Source organism: Nansenia antarctica (genome assembly GCF_963989245.1).
Source record: "Nansenia antarctica genome assembly, chromosome: 5".
Classification (NCBI taxonomy): Eukaryota; Metazoa; Chordata; class Actinopteri; order Argentiniformes; family Microstomatidae; genus Nansenia; species Nansenia antarctica.
The window spans coordinates 12,806,765-12,832,409 of record NC_137690.1 but is presented as its reverse complement, the minus strand read 5'-3'; the positions used below and the strand labels follow the sequence as shown (position 1 = coordinate 12,832,409).

The following is a 25,645-nucleotide window of genomic DNA, read 5'->3' as shown; positions in this document are numbered from 1 at the left end:
AGAACAAACATTTGAAATCCAGTATTGTATTGAAATCCAGTAGGCTATCTAATCTGAATCAATGTGAGCACACACACAAAGACAAAATGGGGACATAACCTTGCTTCAGAGTTCCCAAAGTAAACAAAAACAGTGCTGACAAGGTGACACCACACCACAGTTTTCGGACCCCAGGAAGACTAGCTAATGTCATGGCATTAGCTAATGGGGATCCGAATAAACAAACAAACAAACAAACAGTGGTCCTCTGTGGCTCAGTTGGTAGAGCATGGCGCTAACAACGCTTAGGTTGTGGGTTTGTTTCCCGTTGGGACCATACTGAAAATGTTTGCACTCACTGCAATGTAAGTCTCTTTGGATAAAAGTGTCAGCTAAATGCCATATACCACACCCCAGACAAAACGTGGTGCATCTAAAGATCTGTAGAAAAAAAACATTTCATAATGTCAAAATAAAATTCCATATTCAGGTTAAACATCTCCACACTAAGTGCATTCCAAAATATGATAAGCTCAAATCTCAAATTTCAAACCGATGATAGTGATTGAAAACCTAACCCTAGCGATAAACCATGAGCAATGAACAACGCTCTCTGACAACCAACAGATTGCTTATGGGGTACCACTGTAACAAGCATGGGGATCGCAGAATCGCAGAATGCATGTTCTATTGCACTGGACTATTGCAATGGAGTCCTGTTCGGGGTTCCCAGCAAAGTCCTGGACAGGCTCCAGTATGTCTCAGAACTCAGCTGCCAGGGTCCTCACCCACACCAAGCCCTGGCAGCACCTCACCCCCACTGGCTTCCGGTCAAGTCCCGCATCACCTACAAGATCCTCCTCCTCACCTACAAATCCCTCCACGCCTGCGCCCCCCAGTATCTCACTGACCTTCTCTGCCAACACACCCCTTCCCGGAACCTGCGTTCCCTAGGCATGGGCCTACTCTCCACCCCCCGCACCAACCCACAGACCTTCGGGGGCGCTTTCAGTTAGGGCTTTCAGTTAGGGCTTTCACACCGGCAAAGAACCGTTCCGGTTCGCGTTCGCGTTCGGGAACCTCCGAACGTTGGTGCTATCTGGCGAACGAGCCCGCGTTCATACCAGTGTAACCAGAACCATCCGCGTCATCAACGATGGGTGATGAAGGGGCGGGATAAACAAAAATGTCACAACTAGATGGCAGCTACTTTACTGGAAAAGAGGATAATATCTTCCACTACAGTATCTGAAATAAACACAATTTTCTATGAAACAAAACAAAAGACACTTTCTACATGCATTCTCTTACTAATCAGCTGCTCCAATACTGGAATAGAAATGGCTTACGAAATTTGCGTTCGCGCGCGCGTGTGTGTGTGTGTTTGCTGAGCATGTGAGGAAGATAGAGAGAATAATTAAACTTTTGATGAACCCTAGTCTAGTTTTGTCACTCTCGTTGTCTTTGTTTCTTTGCTTTGTATTTCTGTTCTGTCTGTCTGACTGTCTGTCTATGAATTCTGTTAAGCGTCCTTGGGTTTGAGAAAGGCGCTATATCAAGTTCAAGTTTCAAGTTTGCTTTTATTGGTCACATGTACAGTACAGTGAAATACTTTGTTCTGTACAGGCCCCCCCTTGAGAATGTGCTTCATACAGTACCAATAATTAAAGATAAAATAAAATAAAATAAGTCTGGTGTAACACCTACTATACACTATACAATACGCTATACACTATACAATACACGATATACAAGTACAGGAAAAATCAGTAATAAAAAAGTGCAATTCGCTTGATGGATGTATAAATATGGTGTAGTGGTGTTTAAATATGTTTAAATATGGTGTAAAGTGTTTAAAGTGTCTGGTTTGGTTGGTTTGGTTTTTTACTTAGAGTCATTGAGAGTCATTGAGCATCCTGATGGCCTGGGGATAGAAGCTCCTTTTGAGTCTCTCTGTGCTGGCCATGAGACTCCTGTAGCGCTTGCCTGACCGCAGCAGTTCAAAGAGGCAGTTGTTAGGATGGCTAGAGTCTTTGATTATTCTCCTAGCCTTGGCCCTGCAACGCTTCGTGTAAATGTCCTGGAGGGTGGGAAGCCCACCTCCAATTGTGCGTTCGGCTGATCGGGCCACTCTCTGCAGTCTGCGGTCATATGCGGTGCTATTCCCAAACCAGGAGGTGATGTTACCGGTCAGGATACTCTCTATTGTGCATGAGTAGAAGTTCTTAAGGATCTTCTGACTCATTTTGAACTTCTTTAGCCGCCTTAGGAAGTAGAGGCGCTGCCGTGCCTTCTTCACAACACTGTCTATGTGTGTGGACCATGTCAAGTCCTCGGATATGTGAACTCCCAGGTATTTGAAACTGTTCACTAGGGGTGGGCATCAATGATCGACGATCGATAATTGATCGATAAGGATCTTGGTCGATCACAAAATATTTTGCTCGATAATCAACAAAAAAAAAAAAAAAAAAAAACTTTTTTTAAGGACACTAACGTTTTCAGTCATCCTCCTATTTGTGAGTAACTGTTGTTTTACTGCTCCTATGGTGAGTTACTTATTTTCTATATTTTTATTTATAACGTAAAATGTGTTTTTAAGTTAAACAATTAACTCACTGCCTTGTTTAAGAGGATTGTTATCTGACTGTAGTGTCTAGTTTGAATGTGAATGAATGAATGTGTGCAATAGCAACACAAATAACTTTTTTCCCCAAGGAAAACATGCTTGTTATTTCTGCCCTTTTTTTTTTTTTATGAAAAAAAAGCTTATCAATTAATCGATAATTGATCGTTAATTCTTGCAATTATCGGAAAAAAAATGTGATTGTTTGCCCAGCCCTACTGTTCACTCTCTCGACCGTTGCTCCGTTGATGCTGAGCGGGCTATAGTCCCTAACCCCTGGCCTCCTAAAGTCCACAATGAGTTCTTTGGTTTTGCTGACGTTCAGGGAGAGGCTGTTGTCCTGACACCACAGCGCCAGGTTGTCTACCTCTCCCAGGTAGGCCCTCTCGTCATTTGCAGAGATCAGGCCCACCACAGCTGTGTCGTCAGCAAACTTGATAATTGTGTTGCTGTTGTGCTTTGCCACACAGTCATGTGTGTAGAGCGAGTAGAGGAGGGGGCTCAGAACACAGCCCTGGGGGGCACCTGTGTTGAGAGTGATGGATGAGGAGGTGCAGTTGCCTGCTCTCACCACTTGGGGTCTCCCAGTCAGGAAGTCCAAGGCCCACTGACAAAGGTCGTAGTTCAAGCCCAGGTCCCTGAGCTTGGCGATGAGTTTGGAGGAGACTATGGTGTTAAATGCTGAGCTGTAATCAATAAATAGCATTCTCACATAGTTCCCCTGCCTCTTGTCCAAGTGTGATGCTGCTGTGTGCAGCACATGGGCTATGGCGTCGTCCGTGGATCTATTGGGGCGGTATGCAAATTGCAGGGGATCCAGGGTGGTGGGGAGGGAGGAACAGATGTAGCCCTTCACTAGCTTCTCAAAGCACTTCATGGCTATGGAGGTGAGAGCTACAGGGCGATAGTCATTGAGGCAAGCGGGTGTGGGGTTTTTCGGTACAGGGATAATGGTGGATTTTTTCAAACAAGTGGGGATGACAGACTGTTCTAGGAACAGGTTGAATATGTCAGTGAATACCGGGGCTAGTTGGTCGGCAGACTTTTAGCACAGGGCCGGGGATGCCGTCCGGTCCTGCCGCCTTCCTGGTATTCACTTTCTTAAAGGTCCTCCTTACCTCATGCTCTGTTAGCCTGAACACTGGGTCTCCATTGGCAGTGGCTCTACTCTCTATTGCAGTGGCCTTTAGGCTGTTGGAATTTACAGCCTCAAACCGTGCATAAAAGTATTCAGCTCATTTGCCATAAATCTAAGCTATTATTATTATTATTATACAGTGCAGGGGAGAGAGGGATGGGACGGAGATGGTCCTTGTGGCTTTCGTCACACGGTTCGGAGCACCCAGAAAGCCAGATGAGCTAGCCTTCTGATGACAGCCCTCCCCATTCAAGTGGCACACACATCTGTGGTAGACAGTCTCGTCACACATCGGCCACTCAAACCAGATGGTAAAGATAAGACGAAACTAGTTAAGACAACCAAAACATGTTTCATACACTCAAAACTGTAAGTTACTATGAAGTAGTTTTCCTCTTTTCCTCTACTTGGACACAGACACTTTATGAGATACCTTGATATATTTTAGTTCTTCAAATGTTTCCTATCAAGGACATGAACACTCTTTTTGGACACAGCAGTAAGGGCCTGCATATTGTTCACCTTAATGTGAACAGTCTTGTGCCTAAACTGGACCAAATCAGAGAAATGTTCCATGACAGCAAGGTTCACATTTTGAGCTTCTCTGAGACCAAGTTTGATGAATCAATCAAAGACCCAGAGATTGAAATAGTAAACTACACAGTCATCAGAAACGACAGGAACAGGTATGGGGGTGGTGTCTGCATGTACATTCACAACGATATTATCTTTAACACCCGGTATGACCTGAATCGTGACAAATTAGAATCTGTTTGGGTTGAAATTATCTTTAACAAAGCAAAACCGGTGCTGGTTGGTACTATCTACAGACCTCCCGATCAGAATGATTTCTATGATATTCTTGAGGGGTGCTTGGATGACGTTGACTGTGTGGAAAAGATTCTTATTGGGGATTGGAACACGGACATGCTCAGAAATGAAGCATCCGTCTTCAAATCCTTCACTAGGTTTTCTGAATTACACGGTCTCCGACAACAAATTACCAAACCCACTAGGGTGTGTATTTCTACTCAAACCACCATAGATCTCATTCTAACATCGGATGAGTCCAAAATCTCCAAGAGTGGGGTTATTGTATGTGGGCTAAGTGATCATTACATGATCTTTTGCACTCGTAAAAAACATAAACCCAAGGCTGGCGGTCATAAAACTGTAACCACTAGATCCCTTAAATCCTATTCTAGTGAGGCCTTAAACCATAAACTGGAGAATCAAGACTGGTTAGATGAACTAAAAAGCACACAGGTTGAGGAGGCATGGCTAGGTTTCAAAACCAAATTCCTAAATATTATTGACAGTATAGCCCCCATGAGAACCACCAGGGTTAAAGCCCGATCGGAACCATGGATGAATTCGGACATTCTAAATGCTATGAAAGTCAGAGACCTAAAATGCTCTGAAGTTCAAAAATGCAAATCAAAATTAGTGAAACACTTAAACGAAGATCTCAAAACCCACTTTGAGAAAATTAAAAAACAATGCAACAAACTATGCAATCAGGTAATTACCATGACCAAATCTGCTAAGAAAAAATACCTCGATAACAAAATCGAAGAAAACGTAAACAAACCACGTGACCTTTGGAAGCTACTTAATAGCCAACTAGGTTGCAGTCAAAAACTCAAAACCAGGTCTACAAACATCAGCATAAAATCTGGAGATTCTCTCCTTACAGACAAGCTGGATGTGGCTAAGTGCTTAAACACTTTCTTTACAACCATAGCCACTAAATTAGTTAACAATCTACCACCCCACTCAGGGCGTTATGGTGTAGAGCACATCCGTGCGTTCTACAATAAACTGGGTGTACGCAAAGATGATTTTAAACTCTCCATGGTGTCAAACGATGAGGTGTTTAAAAAACTGGGCGCTCTACACTAAGAAAAGGCCACGGGCCATGACAATATTCCAGCCAGATTTCTAAAAGACTCAGCTGCCTCCATTACCCCAATCATCACCCACATAATAAACCTCTCCATCAAACAGGGACACGTCCCCCTTGACTTTAAAATAGCAAGGGTAACCCCACTGTATAAAAAAGGAAGCAAATTAGACCCAGGCAACTACCGACCTGTTTCTATTCTTAATTCCATCTCGAAACTTATGGAAAAAATAGTTTATGAACAGGTTGATAGGTACCTTACCGAAAGAAATCTGATGTATGAATTTCAATCAGGATTCAGAACATCCCATTCCACTGACACATGCCTTCTCTATTTGAACGACCACATCAACCATGAGGTGGACTCGGGCAAGTACTGCGGCATGGTCATGCTGGACCTCCAGAAGGCCTTCGACACAGTAGATCACCACATATTGTTAGATAAACTGAAAGCAATTGGGTTCGATAGAACATCGGTGAGCTGGATGCAATCCTACTTAGAGGGGAGGGAACAGGTGGTTAGTGTGAACGGAACACTGTCCCCCCCCCCTCCCAGTGACCTGCGGCGTTCCACAAGGAAGCATATTGGGACCTTTACTATTCCTAATATATGTGAATGACATGTCATCAGCATGTGATTGCAATTTGTTCCTGTTCGCGGATGACTCGGCTCTGCTGGTCTCTGACAGGGACATATTGCAGGTGGAAAAAGCGCTAAGCACTGAACTGAGTAGAATCTGCATCTGGCTAGCTGACAATAAACTATCAATACACCTAGGTAAAACTGAAACCATCCTATACGGATCCCCATCTAAACTCAGAAAGGCTGAAAATTTTAAAATAAAAGTGGGTAACATTAATATCACAAGAAAAGAGGATATTACATATCTGGGCTCCATCTTAGAGGCAAATCTTTCCGGAGATAAAATGGCAGCAAAAGTAATCAAAAAAGTGAACCATAGAACTAGATTCTTGTACAGGATATCCTCACTTGTCAGTAAAAACACACTGAGGACCCTATCAGGAGCTCTCATTCAATGTCACTTCGACTATGCCGTAACATCATGGTACTATAGAACCACAAAGGCCCATAAAACAAGACTCCAGACAGCCCAAAATAAACTGGTTAGGCTTCTGCTAGGCCTCAACCGTAGGACACATCTAACCGCTGCTCATTTTTTGAGCCTTGATTGGCTACGAGTAGTTGACAGAGTGCAGCAGCTTGCACTGGGCCTGGTCTTCAAGATACGCTACACCACAAAGACACCCAAGTACCTGTCAACATACTTCCAAAAAGTGAACAACGTCCACACATACAATACCAGAGGAAGCTCCACGAACCACGTTCAACCGCGTTGCACCACAAACAAGGGGTTAAACTCGTTTGCAAACTATGCAGTAAAAATGTGGAACGCCCTTCCTATAATCTTAAAGGAGTGCAAAACACTGCCCACCTTCAAAACCACTCAAAAAACATTTACAGGAGGCTGCAATCCGTAACTGGACCCTCTAAATCAAAAATCAGATTAAAAGACCCGAACTACCCACTGTACATACTTTGTGTTTTGTCCCCCACCTGTGGTGTATGTCCCCACCTGTCCTACCCGCTGTACATACCTAATGTTTTGTTGTATTGTTCTTCCCATGATGGATGTATGTTTATCTTGTAGATAGTACTAGTTATTTGTCTGTATTATCTTGTAGATAGTACTAGTTTTTTTTGTCTGTCTTACATGTAACGATGAATTGAGAATCAAGGACCCCAATTGAAATAAGCCAGTGGCTTTCTTGGGTTTTTATCCTGTTAGTTGACCTTGTATGTAATATGTACTTTCATGTACCTACTTCTGCAAATCTTCTAATAAAGTTTTCAATCAATCAATCAAAAAATCTGGTCATCCATGGACAAGGGCATTATAAGAAAAAAAAGTAGATCCCAGCGATATAAAAGAGGAGGAAGAAAACGAACTAAAGTTGTTTATCCTGACCCTTCCCCGTGATTGCCTCTCTGTTTACCAGCTTGTTTTTCCAGGCGGGGGTGATGGCACAGTTCTGGGCTCCTGCAGGGAGCCAATCAGAGAAGAGAATGCTAGCACTGTTAAACACTGATTGAGAGAGGCAGTGTCTTTTTCTACGATGACGTGAGTAAGGTAGCTTGCTATGACAGACTGAGATTCTGTCTTCCACAGCTGAGACATTTCAGCAAGTTCATTTTGATTTGCTATCTTGTATTGTTGAAAACCATTGCCAGCACTTTTATGTTCATGATCAGACTGAGATAATGATTAGTGTGTGTTATCCCTGATGAATAAACAATATAAATGACTGATTATAATAAATATGGATTGTATTAAATGGCCTGTGGTAATTAGAGAATTAGTTTAGAGATAGAGAAAAAAACTATGCTTAATTGAAATGTAATTATTGTTTTTTACTGTATTTCTTAAATACATTTGTTGGGGTTTTATAATAACGCAGACATGGGCCAGTATTGGACCAGTGACACACACACACACACACACACACACACACACGCACGCGCACACACACACACACACACACACACACACACACACACACACACACACACACAACCAAGGCATTTGGGGAACTTAAACAATAACTCAGTCCTGCTTTGTGGACTACTACGGGATTTCAAAAGCTCAGAAACACAGAAGAACAGCCACATACACAAAGAGTAAGTGTGTGTGTGTGTGTGTGTGTGTGTGTGTGTGTGTGTGTGTGTGTGTGTGTGTGTGTGTGTGTGTGTGTGTGTGTGTGTGTGTGTGTGTGTGTGTGTGTGTGTGTCTGTGTCTGTGTCTGTGTCTGTGTCTGTGTCTGTGTCTGTGTCTGTGTCTGTATGTCTGGAGAGATTGAGAGACAAAAGCCACTTCATTGCTGAGTTGTGCCTTCCGATTTGACCTTGTTAAAAGAATAAACCACTGTGACTCTTATCAACGGTTTTACTTATGATGACTTTTGTATAGTTGATTAGACAAATGTACTTATTGTCACTGGGTAAAAGCCTTTTTATGAGAGTCTGTGTCTCAGCCCCTCAGAGTTCAGTTTTTATGAGAATTAAGTATTGTTTAATAATTACAGATCCAGTTAAATATGATTCCCGATTAAACTGTACAATATATGTAAGGGGTTGTTTTGCAAAAACAGGTATCTCTGTTTGTATTTATTATCCTAAATCATGTTTTTTTTAAATTCGATTACATTCAACTTTATTGTCAATAACAGAGTACAAGTACTAAGACAACAAAATGTGGTTCGACAGTATACGGTATTACAGTGAGTATAAGTAAATTAATATATAGTCAGTATACGTGCAATGAATATTAATAAAACATTAATCTGTGCATGCATATCAATATGATATGCACAGTAAAGATATATGTACAGTGTGATATGTACAAGGGCGAAGATATGTACGGTATGTGCAGTGTGCACATATTCTTTTTGTGTGCACTCCAGGGAACTCTTCATATGCAATACGTGAGAGGTAATATTTCAATTTATTTTACACAACGGTATCAATATCAAAGCGTTTCTCTCGTTTCATCCTTCTGCCATCGTAGTCATGCTCATTTCTCCAGTTTATGTGTGTATGCATGGGTCTGAGTGTGCGAGGACCTCACATTTTCACTCCAAGTTAGTTTTTTATGAATCCCAAAATGTGCGTAAAAGTGGCGTACGCATGCTTTTTTGCATACTCAACATTTATAAATGACCCCCCCCCCCCAGATGAAGATCTATCATTTAAAGCACTGTCTTGTTTGAAAAAACACACATGGGAGCATGATTTTACAGTCCTCCTTTTCTTTTCATTCCAGTTGACCTTGTTATTTCCCATTCCAGAAAGTGTTCCCATCGCATGACAGGAGGATCACATGACCCCATGGTTTAAACAACCCCTCTGTGTCCTCTCCTCCTCTGCTCAGTCACCTCAGAACATCCCAGAGAGATTTCACCACTAATTCTATTTGCGTACTTCACTTAATGTAGGCTAGTCATGGAGACTATTTACCAAATGAGAGAATGTGTTTGGGGAAATCAAATCACAGCGTAATATACAAATCTTAGTCAATAAGCTGTGTGCGTCATCCTAAAATAGTAATCTAATTCAAAGTTAGCACAGATCATGAAAAGATACATCATCATACTGGATTCAATACATGCTTTATGGATGGATATATTCATCATTAGGATGCAAGCTATTATAATTAAAATTAGGGATTCATACAAGTGACAAATCTATCAAACCAAAATATATTTCCATAATGAAAAATGTAGCTAAAGCGAGAAATGTTCCTGCATGCCATTACAAATCATTTAAGGGTACAGTAGGCCTACTGTAAAAATAAAAATAAAAATAAAATAAAAAGTTTCCAGGTGGTCTTACTGGCCAGCCATCTCCTTCTCCACAACATCCCTGAAGTACTCCTAATTGGTCTCATAAGATATTACTAATGTACAGCTGGGTTTGTAACACGATGACACAATTCAGATGAGAGCCACACTATCTGGAGTCTTCACTAAATGGGGTCCGAAATGGATGCCATCAAGATCCGCCTCTCCCTTGGTCTCTCCTATGAAATCCATCTCCCTCTAACGAACAAATGGGCTTGGGCGGATTTATTAGGCAATCAGCTTTAATGACATGAAATTCACTTATGATTCATGCTCCCAGGGTTGTTGTCTATCCTAAGACAAATAGGATATACAGTCTAAAACAGTATCATTGGATGGGCTTTGTGTTGTTTGCCAAGACTGAACTATAACCACTTGCAGGGTTTAAAAGTTGGCCAGTTTAGGAGAGGTACTTTGGTAACACTTTATTGAACAGTCACAAAGTTGCTGTTGGACTGGTACCAGGCTCAAACCTACACAAAGGAACAGAGATCAGTTTACCTGCAGTAAAAACAGCTGGGAAGCCAAACTAGCTAAACCTAGTTTGTATCTAGCCAAGCATGTGACATGTCATTGTATAGACTTACAGTAATGCAGTTAGAGAGACGGTACAATACAATACGATCATATCCTATTGTCTGTAATTCCATTACACTCCACTAAGTCTACCCAATGACACCATGAACAGTGTTGACGATACAAAACACGTCTATGAAATGTCAATAGAGCTCTCCACAGGCACTAGCATATCCACACCACACAATTCATAATGCATGTTTGTATCAACTCTCTCTCTTTACCTGTCCCTGGGGAACAAATAAAGAGAAACATGTACTGTATTTATGCTAGCCAAATCTTCACCAAATACTGTCAACTGAACTATAAGGCTGGACATTGACTACTGAACACAGCAATATTTCCAGGACAAGACATCAGCCAATTACTCTTAGGTTTTTCTACACGTTTATTCTCTACCACTGACAGATTTGACAACTCACAGCTCTCAGTCTAGTGGGGGAGTGGTTGGGGGCACGCTTAACCAGCTATGGTTTCCACCGATCACCTGGAGGTGTGAAAGTGTGAAAAAGTTCAAAATCTTTGGGGGGCCTTTTCTCTGCTTTGTGATTTCAGATGTACCAACATTCAAAGCAGATCCGACTTACTATCTGTCCTTTCAGAATATGTAAACAACTGAAAAATGACTTTGGCTACTTTTCACCAGCAGCTGTCACATACAGTATAGATTACCTTACAGCTTTATAGGGAAGACATATTTCGGATATCTCTCTAAAATATTTTTTTATAAATACCATACACTGGCTACACGTCTGTGCTGTGTTGTTTCCACATACATTCACCCATTAAAATCAAATAACTTTACTTATAATACTGTAACTCAGTGGTCATTTTCCTCCTCCAGGGTTTGCATTCATGTTTCATGACCAGCGCATGCTTCTGGAAATGTATGGCAGGTCTTAAGATTAGAGCTGACAGAAAAGGCAGGAGACATGCTGGCCTGAGAGCCATATCACTCAGGACCTAGAGTAGCTGCCAGCAAGCCTGGGAATCAACAGACGGCACCCTGAATACATATGTCTCTGTGTGTGTGTGTGTGTGTGTGTGTGTGTGTGTGTGTGTGTGTGTGTGTGTGTGTGTGTGTGTGTGTGTGTGTGCGTGCGTGCGTGCGTGCGTGCGTGCGTGCGTGCGTGCGTGCGTGCGTGCGTGCGTGCGTGCGTGCGTGCGTGCGTGCATGCGTGCGTGCGTCAGAGAAAAACGTATATAGAATCATTGATGAAAAGAGAAGGGAAATGGAGTAGTAGAGAAGAGAGAGAGAGGGTAGAAAACGGAATCCCAGAGAATCCTGCATAATGGCATGTCAAAATCTATCATGATTAACAGATAGGCTATCCCCATAGCCACGCTCAGATGTGTTCCCTGTGCACCCCCCCCTCCCCTGTGGGTCTAGTCTTCCCTTGGAGCATTATAGCATGTTGTCAGACAGTTTATGGTTATTTCATACAGCAGGCAGTGGCTAATGGCTGCTCAGTGCTCTCTAGCTCAGAAATACGCACAGAAATAAACCGGTATGCAATTAAGTTTTCACTTTAATAGCCCTCCCCAATACCGTCATACAGATGTCCATTTAACAGCAAAAGTTGATACATAATTCAGTCCTCCCTTTGCTACGTGCCCTCCAGATGCACTATAATGAAGAACAGACCCTGAAACAGTCACAGTTGGATAGCCCCTGTCTCCTCTTGGTGGATGAACGTGGGATCAGTGTAGCATCCCTAGCGTGGCTAGCCATCAGATCAGATAGCCCCATCCAGCCCAGCAGCAGCTCAGCAGCTAGCCACCAGGGCTTTGAGCTGACAGATCCTCAAACGGCAGCTGTCCTTCAGACGGGCTTTCAAGCGTTTAATTAGCCCGTTGAAGAGCAGCGTGAGAGGAAGGGGGGGTTGGAATGAAAGACAATTGCATGCTGGTGGTGATCTGAGGGTTTGTACGTATGAGAAGGACTTATCTTATTTGTACCCAGCCTGGGTTTCATTGGAGCTGTCCATGTGGACTGACCTAGATTTTGGTGTTATATCACCACATTATTGCCTTTGCTGGGCCTGTGACATACCTATTCGAGAGAAATGGCCCAATGGTCTTGGCAGAAAGTCCCTATGCTTTAGAATTTGAGTTTACAGTATAATGACTCATGCCAATCAAATACTAGTCTCGGGGGCCAGATGTGTTGCCTCCCACAAATTGCATATTTTGCTCCCGGCATACTGTCTGGAGGCTAATTGCCTTCAAACTGAGTAGACGGATGGGGAGGGATATGCTCACGCAGGATATCCACCTGTCGTTATTCGTCTTCTGTATCTATCATCAGCAACATGAGTCGCTAACTTCTAGACAGAGGCTAGCCGATGTTAGCTGTCTGCACTAGCTAGAGAGATTTATTTAGCTTTATAGAGTGCTCAATTTCCACCTTCATTCTGAAACACCAACCTACCAAACCTACCATTCAGCTCCTCTGGGCCCATGCCCTAGACAACATAATCCACAATCTATAAACCCACCCTGCCAAAAGCAAATCCAACTTTCTGACTACTGCACCTCTGAATATCAGCTGCAGTGAGGGGTTTCATTTCGTATGATGATGTTTTTGTGATCATTAATGTAACGTGACGGCAATGGCACATTTCCATCCTCTGATGGAAGGACAATCAAGTTCTATTACTTTCTGTTCTATTCTATGTATAGCCATTCTGTGACTTTAACCTCACCTAACACACCACCAGAGGAACAGCAGCTGTTGCCCAGCACAGATAAAGTGTTATGATTGTACCAGTTTGAAAAATGATGGATGCTTTTTCTGAGCCAAACTCTGAATACAGTACCAACACCATATGTCAGGTTCAAGTCCAGGATGCGCACCTTGCCAATACCCATGGCCAATTCCAAACCAAACCCTCAACCCTATCCCCCAAGGTGTTTGGGGAGATGTGAAAGGAATAAGGATAGGTTTACGGTTCTATTTAGGTTAAGTGACACAAAGAACATTCTGATGAATCAAAATGCAAGGTAGATCTATTGCCATATTGCTTACACCCTATCCAATTATTTTCAGATGTGCTATGAAGTACCTCGGGATAAAAGAATAGCTAAACTTGAAGACCATATCTGTGGAGATGACCATAGGGGATAGAATGAGACCATTAGTGGCCTCAAAGCAGATCTGACTACACACATCTTGTGGACACTGTGTCCAATAAAAAATTAGACTTGCTTGAACATGGTATCGACCTAATAATGGATAGTTAAGTGGATATGGATTTCTCGCTTCTCTCATCACTCTCACCACAAACAACATTGTGTAACGTGATATACTATACAGTTAGGCTACGGTATGCTTGTGAAACAAAGAGAGTCAACATCTCTCCTTCCTATTCATAATGTACTTATCCCCAAGAGACTTTAAAACGTGCATGTTAATTGCCTAGAATGGAGGGGTCTACAGTCTACCGTATATCTCACTGATGATATATGATTACTCAGTTAAGTAAGCTATGGTGGTCTTTGATACTGTAGATGATGTTTCAACACAAAATAACCACTTTCACCTCTACAGAGCAATCACAGTGTATATCCGCACTACCTCAAACTGTTCTATGGGTGATACAAGTCGTACCCCTCCCTTCAGGCGGGTTCGTCCAACCCTGGTGCTGTCTCGGTCTCGCACTGCCTTACTTGCCATTTTCATTTCTTTGCATCAGTAACTTCTCAATAAACCTGCTCACACCTCAGTGCACTTCTGCAGTACAGAGCCTGTCTGGAAAACACCCGGACTAGGATGGTGACAAGTCACACAGCAGGGCAAGTCAGTGAAGTCACACATTACATTCAACATGTGTGCCGTCAAATTCAGTCACACATCACATTGACAGAGCACAGATAATGTACTGACCATGTAGTGACATGGAATTCCAACTTGGTGTAATTACATGGTGCTGCACCCAGGCAATTTGAAGAAAAATAATTTTCCAGTTTAGTCCCAAGAACCTCCCTCCCCTACCAACTTGGAGTTGGAGTTTTTAAATCAGCTGATGAATTCCCATTTGTATTTTCCATTTAGAGTATTATTGACGTGATCTATCAAAATGACACATACTCTAGAAGGTCTAGAGGGTCAACTATCCTCCCTCTCGCCAGTTTGGGGCATAGGGGTTTCAAGTTGTGGGACAGCAAAGGGATGGTTACTATCAGACATTTATATGATAAGGAAATACTACTTTTATTTGACCAATTATGTAAGAAATATGACCCACCACGAAATGAGTTTTTCAGACACAATAGCCGAAAAGACACTGGCCACTGTCACCAACCCTCTCCGCTGGAGAAGAAGTCTCTGCTGGAAAGACGAGAGGCATTCTGGGGCTTGGGTATAGAGCACTTTCTAAATATGATAAAGGCAAACCTGCATTCACACCCAAAGATTGGAATAACAACCTGAATATAAATACTGATCAAGCAATTTGGTCACTAATATGGGAATCGGCAAATGACATCTCGATCTGTAATAGGACAAAGGAAACACAATTTAGACTACTACAATGTTTGCAGATTACTCCCCAACTTAGACATAAAATGGATCATAACAAATCGGAAATGTGTACAAAGTGTATTACTGAGGTTGGGAGCGTTGTTCGTTGTATTTGGACTTGTAGATATAGGCTATAGATGATTACTGGAAAAGTATAGCGGATAAAATATATCTAATCCTAGTCCTCCGTTACATTGGACAAGGACCCCATGTGTCTATTGTTTGGGTTGCCAGACAAACGACTTCTGTGTGTATCCTCACTTTTTGTGCAAGGAAAAATATATTGCTGAAATAGATAGACTGCAAACCTCCTACAATAGCTGGATGGCACAAAGTGATTTTTGATGATTCCTATGGAATATTTGACATATAGGTCTAAATGTAAGGTTACGGTATTCTATAAGATTTGGTCTCTGTTTTTAGATTATATTGGTACCAGACTGGCAGCCATTGTAATGAAGGGTTTGGTGGATTATACTCAGGAAAATACACTAATGTGTAACAGATCTGTAATGTATGGGTCACAATGTATATTACTTGCTGTGTTGCTGTTGGTGCTGCCGCTGTGATTAGGATTGTAAGACTTGGATGTTGTCTCCGATGGGGGTGATCCCCCCATATATTAGGGTATCTATGGCATTTGTTGTGTCATTTTCTTTTCTGTTTATTTCTGATATGTGACATGCCCCCCCCCCCCCACCCCCCCTGTTTTTTGTTTTGTTTTGTTTGTTTGTGTTTTTGTTTGTTGTTTGTTAGTTTGTTTAAAAAAAATAAAAAATGAAAAAGAACATGCTCTGTTATTGTTTATGGACAATGTACTGCATATAGGGAAGTGCAAACTAGCTTATATATATATTAACTCTTATCTGGGACATAATAACCTTCCCCACGGACACTAGTTGTTCTGATGTCCTGTTGTGTACATGTGATCTTCATGTGAAGTTCAATAAAAAATATTACCCCCCCCCCAAAAAAAAGACACACACTGCTAGTTACTCTAGTCAGCCGCTCAATGTCCAGCGTGTCTGAGTGAAACGACTCAAGAGCAAGGCAACTGGAGGATGTGAACGGAGAGTGACTTGCGAGGGCTGAACAGCTCTGGGCATAAGCAGAGGGGCTTTGCACTGATCCTGAATTAAGACAATAACACAGGATTAATAAGCAAGCCAAAAACTAGAAGGATGCATCAGATCATTGACATGTTACTCTGTCACCAATGCCTTATATTAACCCTTGAGACTAACATGTTCAGTACATGAAGTATTTCTCTATGTATCTATAGAGCTATTCGTTCTGCATGGGAAGAAACAGAGGCCTCTGAAAGTAGAGAAACATTGGGGACCACAACTGCCATTGAAAAACATAGTTGGCATTTATCTTACTACTGGCTTTATTCCAGGATTACTGAAAATAAATAGTGTATTCTATCTTCCAGTGCAGAAAGGCGTGTTATGCACACCTTGAAACTGGAAAAGCCAAATGTGGTGGAACCCCAGAGAAACAGAGACAGAGGCCAGGAGAATATATAATGATTTATTATGGATTATATAAACAAAGAAATAGGCCCTACACTAACTAGTGGAAAAATAAACATAATGTGTGATGCAGGCGATAGTTATGGGGTGTGTAATTATACTATGTGTGTGTGCGTGTATGAGGTCAAGGGTGTTGTATTATGTGCTGCGATACTACCCTAGTGAGCAAAGTCCGAGATCCTTTTCGGGCCAGGGAGAGTGATCCATGAGAGAGTAGTCCAGAGGGGAGTCCAGGGGTCGAGCCAGGGAGGGAAATCCAGATGAGAGTAGTCAGAGGGGGTCCATACAGAAAGTTATGTCCAAGCGTTGGATCTCCGTTTGTAGCAGGGTTAAGTAGGCGGCTGTCCAGGTGGTGATTGGGACAGCTGGGCTGAAACGTAATAGCCCACACCTGCTGCAAACAGAGCCAGAGATCCGGCCCACTCAATCCGGCCGGGAGGGGGCGCCAGAACGAGGCTCACGGGGGCGTGTCGGATTAGGAGGCACAACAAGGCGGCTCTTAAGTTGTGAGAACTATATAACTACAAGTACTAACTTGTTAAAGTAGTAGTAACATTACTTTTGCTATTCCATTGCCAGTTATTCTGATGTCCAGTGTGTGACCATTATTGCAGGCAAAAAAAAAAATATATTGATCACTCACAAAAGAGTGTCAATGTACATGGCCCATACATTGTTTTAGTGTATGGAGGGCCATGGTGCTGTGCTGTTGTGCCTACTGATGCTGTAGTGTAGAGGGGATATATATAGCCTCATGTCCAGTGGCAATCCCTGCTCGCTCACTAACACTCCTGGGATTTAATGATACCGCCAGAGGGTTGCGCGGCAGCTCATTTTGGCTGGAACACAGGGGACAGACACATATTGTACAGGGCTGGATGTGGGCTACAATCTGACTCTGAGTGCCAAAGGGACACAATGTGTCCTAATGAAGGCCACTCCACCTCTTTCTCTCTCTCTCTCTCTCTCTCTCTCTCTCTCTCTCTCTGGCAGCAGGAGAGTCACGTGTACTCATCAAAAGAAATCTCAGGCATTTTCATCAAAATAAATCTCAGGCATTTTGCAATGAAGAGCAAATAGCGTTGAGTCTTTTTCTACATCCCGAAGGAATGTGCCGTGGTGACCTGGCGTCTGTTGTCCTGCAGGCTGCAGGAGCGGAATGGGTGAGATGCCATCGCCATAAAGAAGTCTACCAGAAGCCTTGATTAGTGTGTCCAGCATCGGCCTGTAGTTCTCGTGACACATCTGGGTGACGTGTTTCTGAATAACACATTCAGGCAAGCGGTCATGAGAAAGACAGACAAGCACCCTCATAGAGCTAGAGAAGATAGGGATGATGTGTTGTGTCTCCATAGACTTGAGAATGATGGATGTTGAGAGTGGGGTATATTCTTCTTGTGGGTATTTAGGGTTATGTGAAAAGCAAAAACCCATAGTTTCGGAGTGACACAAAATAAAACAAGACGTCAGTTAGCATGACTGTTTTAAACAACATCTGTTATGGCATTACTTTGACAGTGTTTTGTATGTGTAAACCAACACACTTCTTGTGAAGGGAGAACAACATGAATGTTGTTGTTGTATTTAATCGATAAAGAATTTCTGTGAGATTTATCTAGGCGTCAGTTCAAACACAATTCAGCTTTGGAGGTATATTTTGCTCACCTTGGACACTTCCCAATACTAGTTTTGATTGAGATGATAGAGATGATTTTTTTAGGAATTGTTTTGACCAGGCTACTGTATATGCGCAGCAGGGGACATGGTTACCATTATTGTGAGTTGGTCAGGCATAGTACTCCTATGGACCAGAATGATGCATTATACACCCGGTTCTCTAATCCCCTTCCTGAGAATAATACTTCCAAACCTAAACAATACAACAAACTCACTCACTCATTCTCTCTCTCCATCTCACCATCCCCCTCACCATCTCTCTCTCTATCCATGCCTTTTTACATTTCCTTTACCTGACAGTCTTTCCTTTTCTCTATCTCTATACAGTATGGATTCATCATCTCTCTCTCTCTCTCTCTCTCTCTCTCTCTCTCTCTGTCTCTCTCTCTCTCTCTCTCTCTCTCTCTCTCTCTCTCTCTCTCTCCTCTCTCTCTCTCTCTCTCCCTCTCTCTCTCTCTCTCTCTCTCTCTCTCTCTCTCTCTCTCTCTCTCTCTCTCTCTCTGAGATAAGGTCATGATATTGAGGTTTCCCTCTGTTTGGTTATCCAGACAACATGAAGGGGACTAAATGCTTTCTGTACGACTGACCCTGAGAGTGGGTGTAAAAGGCCACTGACAGAACCAAATATCACTGCAGCACTTGAGACAGGAAACTGAGGTGTCATATAAAATGTTTATATTTCTTACTTAGCCTATGTGGGTTAATTAGAGCAGAAATATCCCCAGGACTCTAAATGTCTGAATACAGAGCAGCATTCTGGTCCTTGTTGTCACCACTGCCCAGAGAGTGACTGTTACATGTAGCCAACAGTTTACTATCTCAAACACCGTATGCTTCTTAATTGATACTGTAGCTCATAAAGATAAATGGCCTTATTTTTCTTGTATCACAAGTCGTGTGTGGGTGTCAGTGGCTATGTGCTGCATGTGCTGCTACCGAAATGTTATCCCAGCTCCTGTCCTCATGAATTAGGGTTAATTTAAAATGTTAATGACATCACCACCCATGCAGTGTGGACGTCCATGGCTGTGTATTGACATAATATGTGACCAATATGATTGGAAGACTTAAGACTGTCTCTGTCTTAGGCTAGGCTGCTACTGTATGATAGGGAAGGAGAGGGATGTGTCATAACACACAGTCAGCGACCTTAAAACACACCTATTAGCCTACTGCTGGTGGGGTTAACATGTCAAATGTAACAGGGTTATTGCCTTCTGTGTCCTCCCCTACCTTTGTGTTTCCATCTGTCACCTTTTCCAATAGATGACTCGCGCCACTTCTCAATTCAGAGTTATTTTAGATCAATAAACTGATTCGGAAAGCCAACTACAATAACAGACAATTAAGGTGCCACTGCCAACTCTGTCTATAGTCGAATGGACACACACTATTGTATGGCCGTATTTATTTGTATATTAATATTTCCGTCATTTAAAAAAAAATCCTTTACTGTTTCATTTCATTTCTGCATTATTTGGATGATGTACGATTTTTAAATATGTAAGGCTGATTTTACTGGTCGCTCAAACACATTTCTTTTTATTGAATGGAAACTATACAAACTTCTATCTAACATCCATATAAGACGAGCACTCGTGACGTTAGAATTATAAGGTTGAGTTTTTTTTTACATAATCTGATCCATTAGGTGTTTATTAATGCCTGTGTGGTGTTATTTATTTATTTTTTGACATTTTTGAGTTAGTAATTCATAAAATACAAAGGTTCCATCTCACAAAACATAATGGAATGTAACAACTTTGACGCTCAATATCTCTGAACTACCCTAAACGGAGATAGAACCTTATCATTCTAAGCTCACCCACTTTCGATGACTTTCTCGCTTCCCTTCTTTCATTCACACCCGCCCTCGCGTTCTTTAGAGAGAAAGTGGAGAAGCATGTCCTTACCGTCGGAGTCCTTGGAACGAGGATGGCCATGACATTCGTGATTTCTTCAAACAGGGTCTGTGCCCGGTGTCCACCGCGTAAGTCCGGTCCATGGTCCGGCTGCTGAGGTATTTCTCAGTGTCCGAAAACCCTCTCTGTCTCACCCGGTGGTTCTTCCGTACTACCCCGAGCGCGTCACGGTGGAGCGGCGAGAGCACCGCCTGGTTCTGTTGTTGCCTCCACAAATGTTTGGGCGCATTCGCGTTTCCAACGGTGCCGCCAGCGACTAGGGATGCTGTTGACACTTTCCCGCCGGCAGTATCCATCGCAGTTTTTCGCCAATTTTTCAAAAAAATAGCAGTAAGATAAAAAAACATGCAAGACAAGTGATGACCTCGGGGCTTTTCCGACACTTGCGCCCTGGGGCTGTTGCGAAGAGGTCTACAGAACTTGAACTAAGAGAGCCGAAATCATCATGTGCGTTTGAACACACCTTTTTGGATGAGTTAGTTTAAAAAGTTACGTCAAGTGTTAAGAATTATTATTTTTTAATTTAAACTAGCAAGACAGAATCTGCAGTTCAACGGTCCATTGAAGTTTATATTGCTCCAAGATAGTACAGCATCCGCAACATTCTGAACTGTAAAGCCAAGGAAACAAATCCATAGGTAATTTAGTATTTCATCTTAATACTCGCCACCACCTACTCCAACTAAAACTAAGTGCCCAATGGGCTGAAACAAATATTGCCATCTATACAGTCCAATAAATAAATGTTTTTTATAAGCTCAACAAATATTTATGTTTAGTTAATCTTTTGTGATTTCAGTATAATCAACGTCCAGTCCTCCAATGTGTCCCTCCTAGGCGCTCCGATGAGAACCTGACTTCAGTTCCAAACACCCTACTCTGTGTCTTTCCGTGCACGCCCATTTCAGCAAGGTGCTGCGTGACGATTATGTCTCCTTCTCCCGGGGCACAGCAGTGCTTCTAATTGGGTGTAGGCCAGGGTACCCACAACTACAAAAAAACAATCGGGTGATTTGGGGACATATTGTGAAATAAAATACTCTTAAAGCTTACGGTTGTACCTTTACGCATTTGCTATCCGTAAAAAGATCCATGAAGTAAAGAAGACATGACCCCACCATTCATTCCTCCTCTGCAGTAAGGAGAGGATAGGGAAGTTTTAGAATAAAACAAACAAATACTCTACATGAAACATGAGACCCAAGCCACCTCCTACATACATAAATGATGGAAGGAGGGAGATGCATCAACATGTAGAAAAGGTTAAGAAGTCTTCCTTCTTGGTGCTCCTTGTTCACTGAGTCAAAAAGAGGGTCTCTATAAGTCTGAATTTAGTTTACATTCACACACATTTACAAGTTACAGGAGTAAATAGTGAGATTGGGTGATGTTTATTGCTGTGATGTTGAGACCTTATGTTAATTATCATATCGCTTTTGAAAATGATCTTAACATCTTTATTTTTGATCATACTTTCCCTGGTTGGTGACTCTGTTCATTGACTTGTGATTATACCTGTGCAGTTACATTGTTATCAAGGTAAATGGTAACACACATTCACACACCTGCAAGCTACCATGCAAGGCGCCGGCCCGCTCATTGGGAGCAATTTGGGGTTCAGTGTCTTGCCCAAGGACACTTCGACATGTGGCCAGCCAGTGCTCGAACCGCCAATCTGCCAACCTTGCGATCATTAGACAGCGGCTCTACCTCCTGCGCCACAGCCGCTCCGTTACTTATCACAGTAACAGCATTGCATTAACACTGCTAGTAATTGCTTTGAAATTCCATGCCCTATCTGTGGAATCCTTCGTTTTCCACCTAAACATGTAAAGATGTTTTTATCACCCCTAGAGAGTTGATACCATTTTGTTATAGTTGTGTCTGCTAGCAAAAGGGTAGTTCAAAGGTTGTGCATTATGGGAGTCATTTATCCACACTGAGTATAATCATATGGATGAGAGAGGACCGTTTCAGGAAAGAAAGTGGCTGCCACCAAATTGAGATATAACTGCAAGAACATCCACTCTCCATGGTAAACCACCACCATAAAATTGCTTTTGCAATTTTTGCAATTGTTTTTCTTTTTTCAAATGTCTTTGTTACTTTTTTCCCTCAAGTGGAATTTTGGTCGAAACACAATGTTTTCATTCCTCCTCTCCAGCACCTTCCAGTCTGGGCCCATTACCCAGAAAACAAAAAAAACAAAAATTGCTGTAGACTCCAATTTCTCCAACTTCAACAGGAAGGATGCAATCTCCTCAGAGATGGGTGGGGAACTGAAAAATGGTCACTGGCTTTGCACAAGCTGTTAACAAGGACAGGGTGATGACACAGAGGGCAAAGAGAAAAGGAACACAGATGCTGAATGAGTGATTGATCTTCCTCTGTCTGTCCCCTCTCTGTCTACCGCTGCTTGTTGAAGTGATCGCTTCCCTCCTCAACTACATTGTCAATTACATTAATAATTTGGATGATGAACAGAATTCTTCTTATCCTTTGTTTTAGTTGTGTGTATACATAGGCACTTCTGAATGTAAAGTATAGTCTCTTATATGTTGCATTGTGTGCCATCTTTTTAATATTTCAGTCCTGGCCACTTACATAGAGTACATGCAAACAGCCTGTTTGAACTTGAACTTGAAAGCAGTAAGGCATTTGTCTTCCATCCGTTTTGCTCTATAGCAGTATTCCTTTCTTTTTGCCTTGCAGAATTATACTACACGAATAAAGCTTGAAGTGGAGCTAAGACGTATGGTCTCTGTTAGAATTCTTACAGCCTCACATTTTCTTCCTTGCTGTCCATTTTACTGTGAAATTGAGCTGTTATGAAACCTGCACGGTGACTTTGATCCAATAGGACCCTCCCAATAGCACCCCCCACACACACACACACACACACACACACACACACACACACACACACACACAGTACACACACTATATTTTAGTCATGTCACTTACACTCTTTTCTAAAGCAAGTGACAATGCTGTGTCCCTTTAGATGTGTCCCTTTAGTTGTATTGATTGATTGTGACATTATTATGATATATCAGGCCAAACTGTAACGTGAGCCTCCCATGTTGGACTCATTCTGGACCACAAAAGCTTTGTGAATGATCAGTTACATAGTTTGTGGTCCACACAAGCAGTTCTGGTGCTGTTAATGTAATCAATAAATCTAAGATGGTGGCGAGATAGACAACAAAAGAAGAAGTTTTGAATTACAGCACACTACCATAGACAGAAACAGCAATGACATCATCCAGGACATGAATACAATCAACAGAACAGTCTGAAATAGGAGTATAGGATGACAGCTCTGTCCTGTCTTTGTTTCTCTCCTGGTGATGACATGCTCTCCATTGCAAGTCACTCCTTCAAAGGCTTAGACTAGTGAATGCAGAGTTTTTGGTTTCCAAAGAATGCCTCAGAACAAGTCACTGTGAAACAGCCAGTTTTTTAATATTGCAGTAGAGTTGCTTAACAGATACCCAAAGGAAATGGCTGTGTGCTAACTCTACACCCCTGACAACGTTGTTATTGTCAAACTGTAACTGATGAGTAACTGGTTTGGTGCCAGGTTATAGGTTTTTGGTCCGGCAATGGCAACATTAGAATGTCATTGATTCCTGTATCCAGTAACAAAACATATTTGCATATCTGAAGTCCACTGTCCTCAACACAGTACAGCACATTGGTAGCTAATAAACTGCACTTCTGTTTTAAGAGATACATGTTACCCCCCACTTGTTATTCAAATTCATGATTCATATCCAACGGTAGCACAGTAGGCATTCAGACTCAATTTTGTTCAGTAGAGGAAGAGAGATGGAGATGACATGAGAAAGTTGGATGCGGGGAGATGCAAGCTAGTTGGCAATGCAATCTGGATTAAAAAGTCACTGTGATCTCTGTCTGTCTGTCTGTCTGTCTGTCTGTCATATGGCTGTCTGACAGCTGTAATGTCTCTAGATGAGTTGTTGTCAAAGCCTCTCTCTATCTCTCATATTACAAAGAGACATGCTGGTTGACGACAGATGCTCTGTCTGCCAAACCTGATTTCCGTCCTTCCATGTCCTGATCAAACGTTTGAATTGGGAATAACTTGGGGAAGGTGAGTTTAGACCTCCATTGCCATTTAGTTATTCTATCCATGAATCTTCAACCTTGAAAAATCTCAAAAGATTTCATCCTAGGACTGTGTGACATCCAATTATTTTGCATTCCCTTCCCTTTCTTTTAGACCTTGGCCTGTTAACCATTCCGCAACACAAAGAGGCAAAAAATAGGGCAAGAAAACAATAAAATATATTTCACATCAACAACAGTGGACTGCTGTAGCTACCACCTCCTGTCATGTATCTGTACCATGCATAATCAGTTTTGCATAGTTGATTATCTTGGAAAGAAATTCTATTCATGTACACGAAAAACATTCTATTCATTTTTTCTGTGATTTGGAAAATGTAAATTATAGTAACAAAGATAGCTATATTGGAAACACAATTATGACTCAGAACTCTTGAGACAGGAGCGAATGAGTCAGAGATTATTAAATCCAAAATACATTATGACAGAAATTGAGGGCTACAATTTGTCGCAGCTGTGAAAAGAAAACAACAAACAAAGCAATCTTGTCTGAATTCCAGGTTTCAACCTCCTTTGACTACAAACTCACATCTCATAATAGGGAATCAAACCACACCAGGCTCAACCCAGAGCTTGATTGCGCCTTTTGTAAGTCAGTGGCCAAGAATCAATGACATGGGTCACGCATGGGTCACGCACGCACACACACACATACACACACACACACACACACACACACACACACACACACACACACTCACACACGTGTTCTTACCTGCTTGTGTCAGCGGAGGTGATGGCTATGAGTGGAGGGGTGCGGAGGGGCAGAGTGGTTGGCCGTGGTGGGAGCGTGACCGTTTCTTGTTCAGGTTTGCGGTCGCAGTAGTATTGCTCAGCCAGTCTAAAGGCCAGAGGGGGCAGCTGGACGGTGCGGCAGGACAGCCTTCGAACCAGGAAGGAGTCCATGCAAGAGACCAGACCCGGCTCCGGAGAGTCGGACGAGTCATCTGCCACCTGTGGAGAAAGAGTAGGAGAAACTGTCAGGGAAGACCTGAGAAAGGGAAATGACAACCAACAGACCAAGATACCAGCAAGAGAGCACAAAAAGGGAGTAAAGTGACATGTGAGGAAGAAGAGGATAGACATTCAGTCTCCTGAAAGTGTGTGTAAGAGAGAGAGAGAGAGAGAGAGAGAGAGAGAGAGAGAGAGAGAGAGAGAGAGAGAGAGAGAGAAATTAGTGGTTGTATTGTTTAGGTTTG

General features: G+C 42.3%; 1 protein-coding gene across 2 annotated transcripts in view; it reads right to left on the bottom strand.

The window, feature by feature from the left end:
- Nucleotides 1-25,385, bottom strand: part of pde4d (phosphodiesterase 4D, cAMP-specific) — a gene marked incomplete at both ends in the record, with an annotated part of 141,205 nt that extends 115,820 nt beyond the window's left edge. The window contains one exon of one of the 2 annotated variants that reach the window (XM_080532727.1): nucleotides 25,162-25,385. In XM_080532727.1, the coding sequence (XP_080388853.1) occupies nucleotides 25,162-25,352 (191 nt within the window). Of the gene's footprint in view, nucleotides 1-20,285; nucleotides 20,591-25,161 lie in introns of those variants that run through there. The other variant, XM_080532726.1, reaches the window with a different exon arrangement.
- Nucleotides 25,386-25,645: the final 260 nt, after the last annotated feature.